This window comes from Chiloscyllium plagiosum, unplaced genomic scaffold (genome assembly GCF_037043375.1).
Source record: "Chiloscyllium plagiosum isolate Xiang-an unplaced genomic scaffold, Cpla_swu_hap1 HiC_scaffold_50, whole genome shotgun sequence".
In the NCBI taxonomy this organism is placed as follows: Eukaryota; Metazoa; Chordata; class Chondrichthyes; order Orectolobiformes; family Hemiscylliidae; genus Chiloscyllium; species Chiloscyllium plagiosum.
Genome location: NW_028270188.1, coordinates 3,800,043 through 3,820,714, shown reverse-complemented (window position 1 = coordinate 3,820,714; position 20,672 = coordinate 3,800,043). Strand labels below are relative to the sequence as shown.

Sequence of the window (20,672 nt, the reverse complement as noted above, 5' to 3'; positions counted from 1 at the left end):
TTTCCCACCTCACAATTCTTTGAGAGTAGGAGTTAGGATGTCACGTTAATATTGAACAGAGTATCGCTGAGACATCTTCTGCAATACTGTGTTCAGTTCTGCTCGCCCTGTTATTGAACTCGAGAGAGTTCAGATGAGATTGACAAAGATGCTGCTCTGTGGAAGGTTTGAGTTACACTGAAAAGCTGGATAGAATGGGATATTTCTCACTGGGATATACGAAGTGGACATATGAGCTTATAGAGACGTATAAAATCAAGAGGTATGTGGATAGAATTAATGTTGTGTTGTTTGCATTGACTTTCAAGACTCGGGACACGTTTTATCGTGAAAGGCTGATGATATAAGAAAATGTGAGGCAATAGTTTCAACAGAGGGTGGTTTCAATGTTAAAGGAACATCCGAGAGATGAGATATTTACGGCTATACCAGTTCCTACGGGAAATAATGAGTATAAATGCACGAGAAGGGCTAAACCATAAAGACCATTAGTGAACTATTGCAAGGGGTCGGTGAAATGTTACACTAATCATGATGATGTATCAAAGGGACTGTGGAATGACACCAATTAGCGGAGTCAGGCTGAAGCTAAAAGATCATTGAGACAGAATAAGATAGCAACAATCAGTGAAGGTAGACTCGCCTGCTGAAGATCAACGTTGGAAGGACGTAATTGTAAATATTTAATCAGCAGTTAGCAGGGTCAGCATGTCAGGTTGCTGGAGACTATTATGGCAAAATGTGACCGCACTTACTGAATTAGTAGCGAGCAGGGTTAGCCTGAAATGAAAGACCATTTTGGTAAATGTGAGAGCAAATATCTATCATGACAGATTAGAATAAGATTCAGTTTATTGTAGGAAAGGTTATAGTGGCAGCTGTAGAGAGGTGGGCGGCACGGTGGCACAGTGGCACAGTGGTTAGCACTGCTGCCTTATAGCGCTAGAAACCGGGGTTCAATCTCGCCAGAAGCGACTGAGTGGCGTTTGCACATTCTCCCCGTGTCTGCTTGGTTTTCTTCCGGGTGCTGCTGTTTCCTCTCACATTCCAAAAATATGTGGGTGAGGAGAATTGGGAATGCTAAATTGTCCGTGGTGTTGCGTGACGGTTTAGGGGAATGGGTCTGGATATGTTGCGGGTCAGTGTAGACTTGTTGGGCTGAAGGGCCTGTTTCCACACTGTAAATAATCTAATCTAATTTTGTAATCTAAAGAGAAATAACAGGAACTAAGCCTGTATAGGTCTACTGAGATAACCCTAACTAACATCGTTGGACACGCTGATAAGATGGAAGGAAACATGATAAAAAAATGTATAAAGATCAACAGACCCCGAGGTTCGTATACAATCAAGCGTTCGTTTGTTGGTTGTCACAGCTTTTGTTTGCAAATAAAATAGTATCTTCTAGAAGAACACTGTTCGTCCCCTGGTAGTTCTCAACAATTCTCTACGACATTACGTTTACAAAAGCACTTAGATATGTACATGAATAGGAATGTTTTGTGGGAATCTGGTTTGGGACAGGCAAGTCGGATGAGTTTAGTTTACAATTACTTTCGGCAAGCACTAGTTGCACAAAACTGTCTGTTTCCAAGCTGTATGAGTCTGCGATTCAATAACTCCATAGCTATCCTTCCAGACAGTGCATCCCAGACGTCCAGCACTCGAGTGGTAGGATCTTTTTTTTTCAAATCTTCTGACAATCTCCTGGGTTATTAAACCTGACTTGATCCTTCAACAAACGGCCACCTTTACTTTCTATCCATCAAGACTATCTCCCTCGGAATCGTTTGGACTTCCGTCACTAAGCCCCTCAAATGTTCAGAATTAAAGAGAACAACTTAAGATTACGCAGCCTCTCTTCATGGCTGAAACATCCCATCCCGTTAAAAGCCTGTTGAATCTTAATTACACCCTTTTTAGTACAAACACGTCTTGTTCTATGAAGTTCTATCATGTTCTGCCAACCTATTTCACAACTGATGAAGGCCCGCATCCTGGTTGCCTTATAAAATAACTTGTTGATTTGTCCTGCCAACCTCAGAGATCCCTCTGTTCTGTATTTGTTGATATCACTGAAAGTGTTAGCAGAACTGCAGGCGTGAAACGACTTCCAATTGGAGGAACAGCCCCATTTAATATCTTCCACAGGTACGCTCCTAGAAATAAAATTTTGGCCATGAGGCGAGCTGGAGTGTTTGGACTTCCGCATGATGGCCTCGGTACTGTCATTTTGACAAACATGTGAGACGATATATTTTTGGATAAATTTTGGTGTTGACGTCCAATGATTTCCACAGAGTGCCCATGAATTAAGCGTACGATCGTTTCTTTGTGTGGAATTACTTCCAGGGCGAGCGAAAACATGGTCATAGATGTGATTTGTGACATAGCAATGAGCCCAAATGCGAATCTAGAGTGCTACAAAATATACATTTTTCAACTCTAACTCCAGCTACACACGTTTTAAAATTTGAATCAGAATTTCGTGTCCAGATTTTCAAAAATTGACTGTCAATTCTCAGAAATTCAGAATCTAGATTGAAATCATGATGCTTATAACAGTCAAATCTGAATTTGCTTCAGGGTGTGTGTGAATTCTGTATCATTTCAAGGGTCAGTGTTTTTGTTAGGATCTGTACCATTTTCAGTGTTTCTATTAAATTAGTGTTAACATAGAACATAGAAGAATACAGCGCAGTACAGGCCCTTCGGCCCTCGATGTTGCGCCGATCCAAGCCCACCTAACCTACACTAGCCCACTATCCTCCATATGCCTATCCAATGCCCGCTTAAATGCCCCTAATGAGGGAGAGTCCACCACTGCTACTGGCAGGGCATTCCATGAACTCACGACTCGCTGAGTAAAGAACCTAACCCCCTTAATTTAAAGCTATGCCCCCTTGTAATAGCTGACTCCATACGAGGAAAAAGATTCTCACTGTCGACCCTATCTAAACCCCGAATCATCTTATACACCTCTATCAGGTCACCCCTAAACCTTCTTTTCTCCAATGAAAACAACCCCAAGTGCCTCATCCTTTCCTCATACGATCTTTCTACCATACCAGGCAACATCCTGGTAAACCTCCTCTGCACCCGTTCCAGTGCCTCCACATCCTTCCTCTCGTATGGTGACCAAAACTGCACACAATACTCCAGATGTGGCCGCACCAGAGTCTTATACAACTGCAACATGACCTCAGTACTCCGGAACTCAATTCCTCCACCAATAAAAGCCAGTACGCCATATGCCTTCTTCACCGCACTATTTACCTGGGTGGCAACTTTCAAAGATTTGTGTACATGGACACCAAGATCCCTCTGCTCATCCACACTACCAAGTATCCGACCGTTAGCCCAGTACCCCATCTTTTTATTACACTTACCAAAGTGAATCACCTCACACTTAGCGACATTGAACTCCATTTACCACCTTTCTGCCCAGTTCTGCAGCTTATCTATATCCCGCTGTAACCTGCCACATCCTTCCTCACTGTCTACAACTTCTCCTACTTTCGTATCATCCGCAAACTTGCTCACCCAACTTTCTAACCCCTCCTCCAAGTCATTTATAAAAATGACAAACAGCAATGGTCCCAAAACAGATCCTTGCGGAACACCGCTAGTGACGGCACTCCAGGATGAACCTTTGCCATCAACTACTACCCTCTGTCTTCTTCCAGCCAGCCAACTCCTAATCCAAACCTCCAACTCACCCTCAATGCCATACCTCCGTATTTTTTGCAGTAGTCTACCATGGGGAACCTTATCAAACGCCTTACTAAAATCCATATACACCACATCTACTGCTTTCCCCTCGTCCACCTCCTTAGTCACCTTCTCAAAGAATTCAATAAGTTTTGTGAGGCACGACCTGCCCTTCACAAAACCATGCTGACTATCCTTGATCACATTATTCCTATCCAGATGTTCATAAATCCTATCCCTTACAATTCTCTCTAAGATTTTGACCACAACAGAAGTGAGACTCACCGGCCTATAGTTACTAGGGTTATCCCTACTCCCCTTCTTGAACAAGGGAACCACATTTGCTAGCCTCCAATCTTCTGGCACTACTCCTGTAGACAACGAGGACATAAAAATCAAGGCCAATGGCTCTGCAATCTCCTCCCTTGCTTCCCAGAGAATCCTAGGATAAATGCCATCAGGCCCAGGGGACTTATCTATTTTCACCCTTTCCAGAATTTCCAACACCTCTTCTCTACATACCTCAAAGCCATCCATTCTACTTAATTGTGACTCAGTACTCACATTGACAACAATGTCCTGTTCCTGATTGAATACTGACGAAAAGTATTCATTCAGTGTCTCCCCAATCTCTTCAGCCTCCACACGCAACTTCCCACTACTATCCTTGACTGGACCTATTCCTACCCTAGTCATGTTGGGCCCTGGTTTCAGAATCTGGATCACTGTAAAGATTTATGCAAGTTACAAAATTTCTATCAGTTTCAGGGTCTGTCTTAGCGTCAGTGTTTTATTGATTTCAATTATTTTTGGACTCTGCATCAGATTTTCCCGGGCTCTATTCGTTTCACGGTCCGTATGAGAATTACATTCTGAATTAGATTCAGGGATTGAATTTAATTACACTTCAAAAAGAAGGAACCTATGTCAGTATGGCTTTGTGCAGGGAAGCTGGTGTCTTAAGCATTTGGTTCAGGTTATGTGGAAGAGACACAAGTGTTTGGTAAGTGTGCAGCTACAGATATTATCCACATAAACCTTCCTAAAATTTGTGACGCTGTTTGTCATGATTGGGCGGTCTAGAATGTTAAGTCACTCGGGATCCATGGAACTTTTGTATGATTAAAACAAAATTAACTTTATCATCGAAGAAAGATACGAATATTGGTGGATTTCTGCATAATGGCAAACCCTACCAAATGCTCTAGCGAAATATAGATATATTGGATGGAACACTGTCAAATGGTGGTTAATCTGTTAATATATTAAATGATGGATCTTGAAGTGGACTAGAAGAAGTCTGTATAACTTAAACACAGAACCATTAGAAGTATTGAAATACAGAAGGATGTTGGGGTCCAGAAGTGTAAATACTTCAGAGTGGTAACGCAACTGGACAAGCTGGTAAAGGAAACATGCTTGCCTTCATTGGTGGTTGCATAGAGTACAAATGTTGGAAAGCTGGCAGCCGGATGAAACTTCCGTTCGGCTACATTTGTCTTGCGGGCTTCTGGTACGAGGAAGGATATGGACCTTGGAAAGTTTACTAAGGTGGTTTCAGGGATTCTGTTGGGTTGAACTCTATCACATTTCAGAAGATTTGGGACAATCCGAGATTGTTTTCGCTAGAGCATTGGAAGTTGAGGGCCAATCTGAGAGAAGTACATAATATTATGCAAGACATTGATCGAATGGGTAGTCAAAACCGTTCCCCAGGATGGAAATATCAAATGGTAAGGGTCGTAGATTTGAGGTAAAGGCCCGGTGTGAAGATGCTAAAGGAGATGCGTGGGGTAGTGTATTTTTCACGCAGATGTTAGCTGCCTCAAATGCACGACCAGATTGCTTGAGAGAAGCAAATGAGGTAACAACAGTTAAGTGAGAACTGGATACAAACCTGAAGATGCAGGGAATAGGGGAATGTTGATCATATGATTCAAGACTAGAATTTATTACAATGGCAGCATGGTTGACACAGACACGTTGGGTCTGTTGGTCTTCAATGTTATGTAAGAATCAGGGGCTTTATCAGAATCAATGCAAGCATCACCTTAACGTTCATTATTCGTGTCAGGGCTTTCATTTATCCCAGACCTGTGCGAGTTACACGGTCTGTGTTAGGTTCATGATTTTGCATTGGATTTTGGCATATAGGTGTTCTGGATCTGTCTTGATTTCATGGATATAACCATTTTCAGCGTCTCTACTACTTTCTGAACACGTATTAGATTTAACAGACTCGCAATATTTTTCACAGACTATAAAATTCCAGCACCTGCCATGGGATGAGTCTGTATTCCATTCTGTGTCTGCAATACCTTCACAGCTGCAACTTTTAGGAATCATTATCATACTTCTTTTTACCGATTTGCAAAGCAATTTGGTGGTAAGACAAAGCAAACACACGAGCTTGGTGTATGAAGATAAATAATTCATTATGGTTAATCACCTGTCAGCTCGGCAAAGTATTGGAGACGATTTTGAGAGGATTTATGATTACTTGGAAAACCATATTTGGTTCGAGATCGCCAGTTTGAATTTGGGAGGTGCACGTAATGCCTCAAAAGCCTGACTGAATACTTTGATAATGTAAAAAACAATGATTATAGTGGAACAGTGGATGTGGCGAACATGAAATTTAGCAAGTCATTTGCGAAGTTTCCACATGGTATGCTTATTTAGACAGTAATGAGGCATGAGCTTCAGTGAAGTCAGGCAGCATGTTTACAGATTGGCTCACTCAAAGACGGCAGAGGTTGGTGTGGATGGAATACGTTCAGACTAAGACTCGGTGACCAGCGGTGTTCCGCAGGGAGAAATTCTGGAACTTCTGCTCTTTGTGATATTTAGGAAACATTTGGATAAGGAAGTGGAAGGGTGGGTTAGTAATTTTCCTGTTGACACGACGTTTTGTGGAGTTGTGTACAGTGTGAAGTTTTACTCTCGGTTCCAGCGGGTCATTAGCTGAATGCTGATAACAGGCAGAAGATTTTCAACCTGAAAAATTGCGAAGTGTTTCACTTTGGATGTTCTAATTTGAATGCAAAGACAGGATTAAAGACAGAATGCTTGCGGTGAGGAGGGGCAGAGGGATCTTAGGGCCTGAGCCCACAGATGCCTTAAATTACCACTCAAGTCAACATTATTGTTGAGAAGGCATATGATGTTTTGGCTTTTATGAGCGGTGGGCTTGTGTTGAAGAGCTGCGAGTTTATGCTGCAGCTCGATGGAGCCCCGGTGAGACTATGCTTGGACTATTGTTTTCAATTCTGTCCGCCTTAATACAGGAAAAATGTGGAAACTTGAGTAAGAAAGTGCAGAGAAGTTTTACGAGTTTGTTCTGGGACTGGGGGGGGCAGGTCTTATAGAGATAGTTAAAGGATCTAGGGCTGTTTTCATTGGAGTGAAGAAGGATATGTAATGTCTTCATAGAGGTATACAAGATGGTGAGGCACATTGACAGAGGGGATAGACAGACACCTGACTATGGTGGAAATATCTACTGGAAGGGGATATAAATTTAAGGTGATTGGAGGAAGATTTATGGGAGATGTCGGAGGTCAACATTTTGTTTCACAGAGAGTAGTGGCTGCGTGGAATGCACTGTCAGCAGTGGCAGTAGGATTAGATACATTTAGGGCATTTAAGCAACTCTTGGATAGGTACATAGAAGATAGTACAATGAAACATACTAATTTAGTCTAAACTCAGACGAGGATTAAAGCTCGCTACAACAATGTGGGGCTAAAGACCATGACTATTGTCTACCGTTTTAAGTTCGACAACAGACATTAGCGACTCTGTGTGCCATGTAGAGATTGACTTGGTGGACATGTTCAATGAATCATTACAGTTGAGAGGACACATCTTAGAAAATGCATTATTAAAACGAAACAATCAGAACTTTTATTCGCCAATGCTCAGTGTTTTATATATTTTCATGTGAAGGTTGAAGGTTCAACGAGTTAACATTTTGTTTATAATAATAAATCAAACAAGCCAGGGTTGTGAATATATATGCAATAAATTAAGAATGAAAAGTAAAGTGCCTATCTCAGAAATTACCCTGTAGAAAATGGGCATTGCGTGGGGGTGCAGAAATGTACACCATGAAGTTGGGTGTGGCCTTGTTCAATAAGATTGCTTGCATTCAACACCAGAGAGCTAAAATAGGGTTGATGGGAAACATATAGATTAAAAAATCGAAACAATCCATACCAAAGCCAAAAAGGCCTCATGATGCACAATGTCAGGATGGCAAAAACATACACCAAACCAACTCTGCAGCCTTGCACATCTTTGCATTCCAAGTGTCCATCTAAATATATGCTTCTCAATTGAATTTCTCAAACTTCGAAAACGTTATAGAAAAAGGGATTTCACTGTACTTTCGTCAGATATTTGCTTACATTATTCAGTATAACAAGTATAGTTATAAAAATAGCATTTGGAATCTTTTGAGACACCAAGTGTCCCCGCGGTCATGCTTGTCTGCTAATTAAATGCTCGTGACTGTCATTCTTCAGAGTTTTGGAGGACGCAATTCAAACCAGAAAGCATTGGAAATACCGAGCAGTTCTGAAATTGCATTAGGGTGGGAAAGGGAATTACTGTTTTGCTTTGGATATGCTTCCTCTTCCTAAACTTGATAATAATGATTTGCGGACTCCAGCATATTTTTCCGTCAGTTCAATACAGAGAGATTGTCACGAGGGTGCAGGCGACTTCACTCAGAAAGTGCATCAATCAATGGACAACATAAGAAAAATATACTACACCATATTAGCTATCATTGGTGTTCCAAGTAAGTGATTGTAAACTTTTCCAATGTTATAGATCTGAGGGTTGTTTTCTCCCAGTTAGTTGTACAATTGGTTTACAGTACACATTCATGCCAACAGCGAATGTTCAGTTCCATGAAACTTGCCATGTTGGTCCTTATTCTCAAGTTCTCCCTTTGACTGAAGTTTGGTACTATTAGGCTGAAGCAACCACTTGTGATCTTTGAATGCAATGGTGTAAGGTCTTTTGAGATTTTGGTGATGTTCATGACTTACGTGTGAGGGATCTGCATGCAGATTTCACTCTTTCACCACGGTATTAGACATGTTTCTCCGGTTATGAATTATTATTCAAAATCTTAAGTTCAAATGGTAATTTATGTAATTCAGAAGATTGGCTTCTGAGTATTCATTCCATTGGGTGATCAATAGTTAGACATGTATTTGCAGATCAGGCCGTCGAGTAATTCGTAAAAAATGTCTACACTTTCCGATTTCGGGTATTTATAATCTTACCAAATGGTTAATTCTGTTCCATGTTACGAATGGTGGATCATTTTGCAGAATGGTCTACTCTCTGTTCGTCCGTTTAGATTTCTGCTCAGCTAAGCTTATCACTTCATAAATCAATGTGCAATAACCTAGAACACAAAGAGGAGCGATGCCCAATGGAAATTTGATGTCAAAACAAAAGGACACCAGTAACACCAACATAAAATAATCTCATGGACACACTGAACAGGTCTGGCTGCATCTGTATTAAGGTTAATCATGTTTAAGCAAATAAATCAACGTGGAAATTGGATTTATGCTGATTACTTGGTGCAGGTTTGGGAAATTGAAAGAATTAAATAGAAAAGTGGAAAAAAAAGAGAGAAAGAGAAGCATTACTGATAAGAGGAGCGGGAATAAAATGTTTTATTCGTGAGCCGAGGATCAGACGTACAGTCACGGAGACCTAGCACATATAAAAAGGCTATTTGTCCCATCATTTCAGTGCCACCCAGCAACAACTTTCTCACTCCTCTAATCCCATTTTCTTGCCATTAGCCAAGAGACCACGAGCAAAAAATGTGAACATTTGAAAATAGCCCACTGTCTGCCAAAAGAAAAAAGCCATTGAAAAGCAGACATAATGTTGTGGACATGGGAAATCAACATGAAGGAGATGCAACAAAACCACGCAAAACAGAAAACGTCAGAAAAGCACGGCAAGTCTTGCAGAATCTGTACAGACAAATCACAGTTAAGCTTTCTGATTCAGTAACACTGACTCAGAACTAATCTAAGGAGAGTGTGTGCTCCTTCTCCTAACCTAGCATGACTTCACACCCTCAGACCAATCCAGCGCCCCAAAGTGGATCTTTCCCACATAAGTTGCAGTGCTTGCCTATCAACCTCCTCCCTCATCTTGCATCTATCTATATTACAGCCTTGAGTACTCAATATTCGGTTTTACAATTTAAGAATATGAATTCAGGCCTGCATTCTTCTCGCCTATCAGTAGAAATCCCCTCACATTTTTTCGTTGCCTCTTTCGGCAACATCTCCATGCAATGTATGAATTGAATCCATACAGTTTGGAAACAGACCATTTAAATTCCAATCCTTTTTTTTTTGCAGTAAACCTGGTGGCAATTGCGATCCTATCCCGGGGAAGGTGCGGCCTCTCAGCCTGCACCACTCGCTACTTGGTAGCCATGGCAGCAGCTGATCTAATGGTCATCATTGCAGAAGTAGTGCTGAGGCAATTCAGGTATTATTATTTCCCATTATGTTTTCTCGACATCACTCCAGTGTGCAGTGTGACCTATTTCTTGGCTCGTGCAGCTGCCGATTGTTCCGTCTGGTATACTGTGACTTTTACGTTTGATCGATTTGTCCTCATTTGTTGCCAGAATCTGAAAACAAAATGTTGCACCAGCAAAACTGCAGGCTTGGTTTTAGCTACAACCAGCCTTCTGCTTTGTTCCAAAAACGTTCCATTCTACTTTGCATATGAACCTGGAATTATCATTGACAACGTACCATGGTATTGTCACACGAAACCAAGCTATTACTCTGATCCTGCATGGTTGGGATTTGACTGGCTCGATACAGTTTTAACGCCATTGCTCCCATTCACTTTAATTCTCCTGCTTAACGCTCTGACAGTCCGATACATTTTAATGTCTAGTCGAGTGCGCAAGTGTTTGAAGGGTCACAGCAAGGGAAGAGACATAGAAATGGAAAGCCGAAAGAAATCAGCAATTTTACTGTTTACTATATCGGGAAGTTTTATACTTCTATGGCTAAACCGTGTTATATATTTCATATGCTACAGAATTACAGGAACTGATCCCTTGAATTACAACAGTTCATCGTATGTCTTTGGAGAAATTGGATTGATGCTGAGAAATTTAAGTTGCTGCACAAATACAGTAATTTATGGAGTGACCCAGGCTAAGTTCAGGGAACAGCTCAAGATTGCAGTGAAGTATCCATATACAACAATAATTCAATTTCTCACTGAACAGCACAATTCAAATTAGTGGAAACGTGGTTCATAATTACGACGTGCTTCATAGTGCAGCAATACCGTAGAAAGTTGAATGGTAGAAAGGTATGAGTGACGAAATTTCTACATCCTAAACTTATACACTTGAGGGTGAACAATATGTCTATCCTCAACACACAGCAACGCCGTGTTGCCGTGTTGCCCTTCCTTTGCACTCAGCTTGCAACAGCCTCAGGGGACTGAAGAATTTACCTTCAGTCTGTTTCACACTTTCTCTTCCCTGTGCTCTGATATCGTCGACTTGAAAGCCTTTGTTACTACACCAAATCTTTGCAACGCTCAAAGTCTTGCAATATTTTAAAAAAGTGAAATATTGCCAGCCATCATCCGACATTTCAGATCTTGCAAAACTCTCCATCTCTGTATAGCTGACATTTCGAAAATGGAATCCACATTTACGTCCTCCAGCACTGACAACCTCCCCTCCAATATCCCCGACAGTTTCCTGTTTCATTTAACATCTTCAAGTAATGCAAATCTTTCAGTTTCTTAGTCGTGTCCATCTCTTAACAATATATGTCGCAGTAACAATGAGAAATCCCTGCAAAAAATGGATTTCAGGGACATTGCAACATCAAAAGACACACACAGACTCTAACATCAGAGAAAATATTGCCACGATCTGCAGATTTTCCAGGCTTGGTTATCATCTCCAGACCTTGTGGTGGCCCACAAATTCTGGAGTCTCATCGACTCTCAATATCCTTCACTAACTGTCTTACTCTTTCAGAATCTGTACCCTTTCCAATCAATCTCATCTCTTCCAGCTCACTTTCGCCTCCATTTCTGTAAAACCACGATGGATTTCTCTGTATCTCTCTACATTTCTGAAAGCTCATTGTGTTCCGAAAACACTCGCTGTTTGTTTGTTGCATGCTCCAGTCGCTACACTCAGTTTGCTGACTGTCATCTTTTACGGCTCTGCAACCCTGAGTCTCACTGTGTCATACATTGCAATCAACCAACCTTCCTTTTTTTCATCTTCTAAAAAAGTGCCCATCCTCATTCCATATGAAACCTTACATGGACATAACAATGTTCCCATTCAATGTAATCGTCTCCTAAGTTTCTCCAACTTTCCTCCTCTTTTTAAACTCTGCCGACAATGCAACCCACCTTCGATCTTTGATATAACTCATCCCTTCAACATCACATTTCTTTCAACTATGCCGGATCCTTAATGATCCTGACTTACCTCGACACCGTTATTTTTGAGTCCTTTAATGCTTAATATATTCACAATTGGTGGACATGTGAGCTCAGGTACCGAAGAAGTTCCTTTCGAAAAGTATCAGCGAGTCACAGATCCACAAAACACGGAAACAGCACTTTGAATGCTTCTCATTCTGACCGCAGGGTGGGGGAGATTGAGAAAAATGAAGCAGGGAATAACCTTCAATTCACTTAGAGCTGTCAACTTCTTAAGAATCTGCATTGTGAACTAATATCCTTCTTTATCTGGATTATAGAGGCCAAAGACCTTCAACACTGTAAGATAAAATGGACAATTAGGTCTGCACTGATGGAATGCAATTACGACACGACTCGAATACAATTCTCAGCCCTTGGCACTGCAAATAACGCTCGAAATACTTCTTCAATGTTGCAAGGTTTTTTGCCCCCAGCAGCCATACAAGCATTAAATTAGTTGCCCACCACCCTTCAAATGAAATTGTATTTCCTCAAATCTTCTTTCAACTTGCAACAGCTTTCGTTAAATTTATGCACCTCTGTCATTAATCCTTTGGCAGAAATATTTCGTCATCTCCACGTTATCTTTACATCTCCAAATTTTCTTCACCACAATAGTGCCCCTTTTCATTGTTGCCTGTTCTGGTGTGAACCATAAACAGTGTTTCCATTTGCACTTAACAACTGGAACTATCCATCCCGGGTATAATTTTTCAAAATATCCTTTGTCGTCTCCAGTGCACTCACATACATCCTGCAACAGAGATTCTGGGACTGCACATAATATTCTAATTATGGCCTAACTAACATTTTCTACATTCGCGGAATTGCCTCTCGGCTCTTAAACTCTCTATTAAAGGATAGACCTCCATCTGTCTTCTTACCTGATACATTAAGAAAATTATATGCATGCATATCAGAGTCTGTCGGCTCTTTCATGCGAGCCATGGTCCGACCCGTCATGATGTATTCCCTGGTCATTTTGTCCTGCCTAACCACACCATCCAGCATTGAAAGAGATTCTTCGTGCTGACTGATCGGTGATGCTGAGGGAAGACGGACCTTTATGGATGAAGTTATTTTGATTTGATGGATTTTAACTGACACTACAAGAGATGTCGCCTGACTCTCGTTTCAGAGCATCAGTGCACATTACCAAACTAAATAATAAAAACTGTAAATGACATTAAACCGAAAATGACATCGATATCTTTGCACACCTTACTGGAGGTACTGGAATAAACAATGTAATTACAATGTAATAGACGAGAACAGCCCCACTCAAAATATGCTAAATGAATACCTTAGACAGTTAGTTTTCTAATCTTGAAGTCAAGTACCAGGCGTTGCGTTGACATGAAATTTGATTGTGCAAAACAATCAAGCATGAAGGAAAATACGCGCTATTCATGTCCTACCTTTAACGCAAAGACAAAACCAGAGGAAACAAAAAGGATTGGATTATCTACTGAAATATTATACAAAATACTAAACAGCTGTTAAATATCTGCTCCAGTATAGTGACATTCCTCTGCAATGGCACAGTCAGTAAAACAGATCGCATCAAATATATCTCTAGCAACATTATGAGAACCCTAGCTTTTAGCTGGTCGAAACAGAGCTTCCACTTCCAGCGTCAAGTGCCCAGTGCTGCGACTGGAAGCTAACCTAAAAATCCTGAAGATCGCGAAGCATGGTCTAATGCATTCGCTTACTTTAGTTGTTCCAGTTTTGAAAAGGATAAATAACCAAACACTCACAGGTTGCTGAATTAATTGACTTGAAGCAGAGCACTCGATGTTTTCAACTACGTTTTATTAAGAAACATACAGCGCTTAATGCCATAGTACATCTATGCTTCCTTCGTTGAAAACAAAGATTGCTTCACTTTCTAAGCAAAATCGGTCTACCATTTTTAGAACCTGACAATACATGCACATTATATTGACGGTAGGCATGCGAGTTTTACCTACTACAGTCCATGTCAATCCATTGTATCTAACACCCCTGAATATCAACGTCTATGTTCATCAACATTACGACAATGCGTTGGCAATTTTGTTCTCTCAACCTGCCGTTTGTATAATTTTCAAATTGTATGTTTACAATTGTAAGCTCCAAGTTTATATCCTTGTATGTTTACCTTTTCTTTCACCAAAACGTTAAGGGATAGAATCAGTCATAAATCAGTAATTGTCTCCCACACAATATTGGCGAAGTAAATTTTGAAATGTTGAAACATCTACACAAAATTCAAGATGTCCCTCTCAATTGTGGAATATTTCTCTTAATGATGATTTATTTTTCCTCAAAAAATATCCAGTAGGTTTAGCTTCTCATCATCCTCATTCGACGTATCGCCATGACACCAATATCACTCATGTGAATAGCAAATTTGAATGGCTTTGCGCAATTAAGTGTGGCTAACACTGGGTCAATGTTAACTGTAGCTTTTACAGCTTTGAATGCATTATCACATTCCTCACTTCTTCAAACCGTCGGTCGGTAGAACAACCAGACAGCTAATCTTCTGTCCAAACATCGGATATTAAATCAGTCGTTCCCAGAAATCGTGATATTTTCCGCTTCATCAATGACCCTGGAAACTCTCCAGTTATGTTTCTTCTCACATCCCGTGGTGTCATATATCCATGTCCAACTATATCGTCCAGGGAAGTAACCTGGACTTGTTCTGACTCATTCCTCAGCATCTTTATAACCAGACACACCTCCCAAAATCAATGTACCAATTCTGATTGATGGTCCAGTTAATTATTACACGTGTGACTGAAAATTGCCAGATCGTTGATGCACACCACACCACACATCTGCGTAATCCTGAAATGACATTATTGGTCATGTTTGAAATGTAGCTGACGCATTTTTACTTTAAAACGCATATCTTTGAACGCCATTCCATGTCATGAATACTGCTCTTCTCGCCATGAATTCCATAAAGTTCAGCATTATTTTCGCAAAATATCCTCCGAATTCCATGTCTCCTTATCTCACACTTTCAAAGATTGATTGTAATAGCACTTTTTTAAAAATGCTTATTTATTTGATGCCCGTGAGTAAGCATTTCTACCGGAAGTAAAATCTGGAAAGTGATCTGTCACTTTATTCTCACCAGTTTCCTGATAAGTTCGCATATTGTCTAGCAGCTTTTTAACTTTCAATTTACTGTTCTTTGCGAATTCAATAAAACTCTGCAATTAATCCTGTTTTCCAGCATTTGTGTTCCCAGTGTATTTTTCTATGATGCGGAAGAACCGGTGTTGGGCTGTGTCGGACAAAGTTAGAAACCACACAACACCGAAAGGTAATGTTTTCGCATAAACCTGTCGGACTCTCACCTGGTTTTCTTCGAAACATTCAATGCTTCAATTTCATGTGGCTACGTTATTACAGTGAAAACACTCGAGATATCTTACCACCCATTGGGCCTCATAGTTTTCTTTTACCCAATTTTCAGCTTGTCTTCAATGAGATCGGCTTTTCCTTTAAGACCAGAGGATTTCTCTTTTCACCAATTTATATTCTCCAAAATTGGTGCTGGAACACCAAATGTATTTGTGATACAGCTCCTTATCATATTCCAATTCAACTGCAAATCTTAAAGCCTTAATTGTCTGCTCTTCACAAGAGTTTTAATTGCTTCAAAAACTGATTTTTTTAACTGCTTCAAAATAAGTGCCTAAAAGCGTCATCGCCAAATCATTGCTTTGAATGGAGAAAGGCTGGTAACCAAGTTCGGTACCGATGAGGATTGCATCAATAGGGACCCTCGGTTCATGTCACACTACAGGTGACCGCATTGCACGAAACACACACACAGACATTCGTTCCCTCTTTCCACAGACACGCACTCTCACGCTGCCCTCTCTCATGCGCTCACAGCTGCACTCCTATACTCACACCCACACCGAAGTCTCTCAGTCACGTATACCCTTTACACATGCACACATTCTTTCACAGACATTCATGCCCCCAACACAGACAGACACATTTGCACACGCGCGCGCGCACACACACACACATTAATTTAATTAGATTAGATTACTTGCACAGCGTGGAAACAAGCCCTTTGACCCAACAAGTCCACACCGACCCTCCAAAGAGCAACCCACCCATACATTTACCCGTTCACCTAACACCGCAGGCAATTTAGTATGGCCAATTCACCTAACCTGCACATTTTTGGACTGTGGTAGGAAACCGGAGCACCCGGAGGAAACCCACGGGCAGAATGTGCAACTCCACACAGACATTTGCCTGAGGCGGGAATTGAACCCAGGTCTCTGGCGCTGTGAGGCGGCAGTGCTAACCACTGTGCCGCCCTAATTTGTGAGGTGGATTTGTACTTGCAGAATTATATTGCACTTTGCTCAAAAACAGCATGAATCCATGTAAGATTCTGTGAATCCGTTTTGAAGATGAGATTCAGTCTGAATGTTGGGACTCAGGTCACCTCACACAGGCACTACAAATCTCCAATGCATTATCGGCACTGCCATAGCACATGTTGTTACAATTCACTTGAGAATGCAACTTTAAAACATCTTCTGTGATTTTCATATGAAAGAACTGAAAGCAACATTGGCACTCTAAAAGATAAGAGAGTAAATAAATAGTCCTTTTTTTTCAATATATCATTTCAGCTACATCACTCTTAAACGTTGTTATAATTCTATGTCTTAAGATCTTATACTGCACAACAACCTGTTAAAGGAGCAGCGCTTCGAAATCTAGTACTTCCAATTCAACCTGTTGGTCAATAACCTGGAGTCGTGTGATTTTTAAAAATTGACACTGTTATCATATGATCAGATCAAAATGGGAAAGATGCAAAATTCGGACGCGTGTCCACAGAATTTCACATGTGACATGTTTCAGTGGAGAGTTAAAAGTCTTCTTGCTTTTCCTTCTTTTATGAAGTTTCAATATTTATTCTTCTGATGTTTGAGGACTTGGCTTTACAGTGGAGGATTTTTTTCTTCATGGCCCATGTTCAATGAAATTGAGCTGAGCGCGAAGTTGTTTTAATAATTGGGAGAGATATTTCCTGAATAAGATTACAACGAGTGGTAACACATGAATTTCTGGAAAGGAGGTGGATTGCAGACTTGCGAGTTGACAACGATACTTAACACATCGATAGGTAGAAATCTTCATGCCTCTGAGTTTCTGTATGGCTATGGATTGGACAAATACATTATATTTTCCTTTCTGATGTTCACGCTACAATTGCTCCTGTAAATGTCAACTGCCGATGTATGAATGCCAATTCTTTTTTCGTCTACAAAAGAATCTCTGTTTTTGGTAATGAACAGTGCATTCGCGGCATTTGGCTAATATGTTTAAGCAGCAACCCACGCATAAAACGATGAGCAAAAATTAAAAAAAATAATCTACAAAGTGGATTTCTCTCTGATGTTCGAATTTATCTGGCGTGTTATAAGTTCAAATTAATAAATCCACTCAGGTTTCCAGAAGGAGAGAGCATGAGGGTCAATCCATCAAAGAGTCATTGTAATTAAATAGCATGACACACATCTTTGGCTCAACATGGCCATGCCGAGTAGATATCCTAAAATGATCTCCTCCCATTTGCCAGAATTTGGCCATATCTCTGTTAGCGTGTCCTATTCATGAAAATCATCCAGGTTATTTTAAGATATTGGAATTGTAGCTGCGTCCAGTACTTCCCCAGGCAGTTCATTCTGTACGTGCATCACAATTTCGGTGAAAACATTACTTCTTTTCTGTTTAGTTCTTTCTCCTCTCACACTGGGCGTATGCTGTCAGGTTTTGTACACTCCTACAGTGGAAGAAGACCTGAGTTACTCACCCTTCCAATGCTCCTCATGACTTTATAAATCTCTGTAAGGTCACCCGTCATCCTGTTGTGCTTCAGCGAGCTTGATACCTCGAGATTCAGCACTCTAAGCAATCTTTTCTGAACTTTCATGTTCAACGGTTTCCTTTCGATAGCAAAGAGATCAGAATCGCGCACACTATTTTAATGTGGCCTAACCAATGTCTTGCACACATGCAACCTCCCAATCATCAACTGAATGCACTGCCAAATAAAAGCAGGGATGCAATTTACCTTGTGTATGATTCTGTCAACCTACGACTGCACTTTCAAAGAACTATGAACCTGCAATTCAAGGTCTCTTTTTAGATTAACGCATCCCAGTCCCTACCATTAAGTGTACAGAGAAAGCTTTAGACTGAAAATGCTGAAGATCTGGGTCGAGAGTGTGATGATGGAAAAGCACATCACGTCAGGCAGAATCCGAAGAGCAGGGGAATCGGGCAAATCCCTTGATCTGGAATTGTATATGTCTGGGTGATTTGACTTTCCAAAAGCATTAACTTACATGTAATTAAGATACGCTCCATATTTCCACTCCTTCACCCAATGGCAAATCTGACTCAAGGTACCGGTGTAATCAGAGATAAGAGTCTTCACTGTAAACAACACCACGTATTTTGGTGTCATCTGCGAAAGTACGAAGCATAGCTTAGAAGTGTTGATCAGATTGTTAGGCCAATCGCAAATGGTTTTATAGCTTGTTAACGAAATAAAGGTTTTGCGGAATTTGATGAAAGGCAGGACGCTGGGAAGATTGGAGGAATACAGGTATCTTCCTTGTGGCACTCCACTGGTCACAGGCCTCCAGTCGGAAAAGCAACCCTCCATCAACACACTCCGTCTTCTACTCTTGAGCCAGTTCTGTACCAAATGGCTAGTTCTCCCTGTTTTCCATGTAATCTAACCATGCTAATCAGTTTCCCATGGGGAACCTAGTCGAATGCCTTACTGAAGCCCACATACATCACATCTACTGTTCTGCCATCATCACTCTTCATTGTAACTTCTTCTAAAACTCAATGAATTTTGTGAGACATGATTTCCTACGCACATAGCCATGTTGACTGTCCCTAATCAGTCATTGCCTTTCCAAATACATGTATATCCTGTCTCTCAGGATTCCCTCCAACAACTTGCCCACCACCGACGTCAGGCTCATTGACCTTTAGATTCCTCGCTTCTCCTTACCACCCTTCTTAAACTTTGGCACCACATTAGACAACCTCCAGTCTTTCTGCACCTCACCTGTGACTATTGATGACACAAATATCTCAGCAAGCCGCCCAGTCATCACTTCTCTAGCTTCCCACAGAGTTCAAAGGCATACCTGATCAGATTATGGGAACTTATCCATCTTCATGTGTTTCAAGGCATCCAACATATCCTCCACTGTAATATGGATATTTTTTCAAGGTGTCACCATCTATTTCCCGACATTCTATATTTTCCATATTCTTTACTACAGTAAACATTTTTTTGCAAAATACTCGATCGTATCTATCCCATTTTCAGCGGCTGCACACGAAGACAGCCTTGCTGATTTTGAGGGGCCCTATACTCTCCGTAGTAACGCATTTGCTCTGAATGTATTGGTAAACCTCCTTTGGATTCTTCTTAATTCTATTTGCCGAAGCAATCTCATATCCCATTTTTGCCAGCCTGTTTTCCTCTCTTAAGTATATTTCTACTGCCTTCATACTCTTCTAAGGGTTAATGGGCGGCACGGTGGCACAGTGGCACAGTGGTTAGCACTGCTGCCTCACACCTCCAGAGACCCGGGTTCAATTCCCTGCCTCAGGCGACTGACTATGTGCAGTTTGCACATTCTCCCCGTGTCTGCGTGGGTTTCCTCCGGATGCTCCGGTTTCCTCCCACAGACCAAAGATGTGCAGGTCAGGTGAATTGGCCATGCTAAATTGCCCGTAGTGTTAGGTAAGGGGTAGATGTAGGGGTATGGGTGGGTTGCGCTTCGGCGGGGCGGTGTGGACTTGTTGGGCCGAAGGGCCTGTTTGCACACTGTAAATAATCTAAAATCTAAGTAAGATCACAAACTGAAACTAAATCTCTCCTGTCTATATCTGACATATGCTTCCGTCATTTTCTTTGCCAAATCCTCAACATCTTTAGTCATCCAGCATTACGTATATCTAGCAGCCTTTCCTTTCACCCAAAGAGATATATATACAGTCGCTGGCTTCTCGTTATCTCATTTCTGAAGGCTTCCCATTTTCCAACCGGCCCTTTATCAGCGAACATCTGCCCCAATCAGCTTTGAAAGTTATTGCTAATACCGGCAAAATTACCCTTTCTCCAATTTAGAACACTTACTTTTACATCTGGTCTATCACTTTACTTCACTAATTTAAATTTAATTAAATTATGGTCGCTGGCAGCAATGTGCTCCCCCACTGACACCTCAGTCACCTGCTCTGCCTTAATTCCCAAATGTCGTTCAAGTATTGCACGTTCTCCAGTCGGTACGTCCACATACTGATACAGAAAATGTTCTTGTAAACACCTAACAACTTCCTCTCCCTCTAAACCTTTATGC

At 41.0% G+C, this 20,672-nt stretch overlaps 1 protein-coding gene across 1 annotated transcript; it reads left to right on the top strand.

Moving 5' to 3' along the window:
* Positions 1-8,454: 8,454 nt before the first annotated feature.
* LOC148135236 (putative G protein-coupled receptor 139) lies at positions 8,455-11,023 on the top strand. The gene is made up of 2 exons (XM_087985029.1): positions 8,455-8,515; positions 10,116-11,023. The coding sequence occupies exons 1-2, from the start codon at positions 8,461-8,463 to the stop codon at positions 11,021-11,023; spliced, it is 963 nt and encodes a 320-aa protein (XP_087841155.1). The 5' UTR covers positions 8,455-8,460.
* The last annotated feature ends 9,649 nt before the right edge of the window (positions 11,024-20,672 follow it).

Bases quoted from the DNA above. Each gene is read 5' to 3' on its own strand.
- LOC148135236 (XM_087985029.1), top strand. From the start codon at position 8,461: ATGGACAACATAAGAAAAATATACTACACCATATTAGCTATCATTGGT. The intron at 8,516-10,115 runs GTAAGTGATTGT...TTTTTTTTGCAG, and splicing joins AGCTATCATTGGTGTTCCAA to TAAACCTGGTGGCAATTGCG.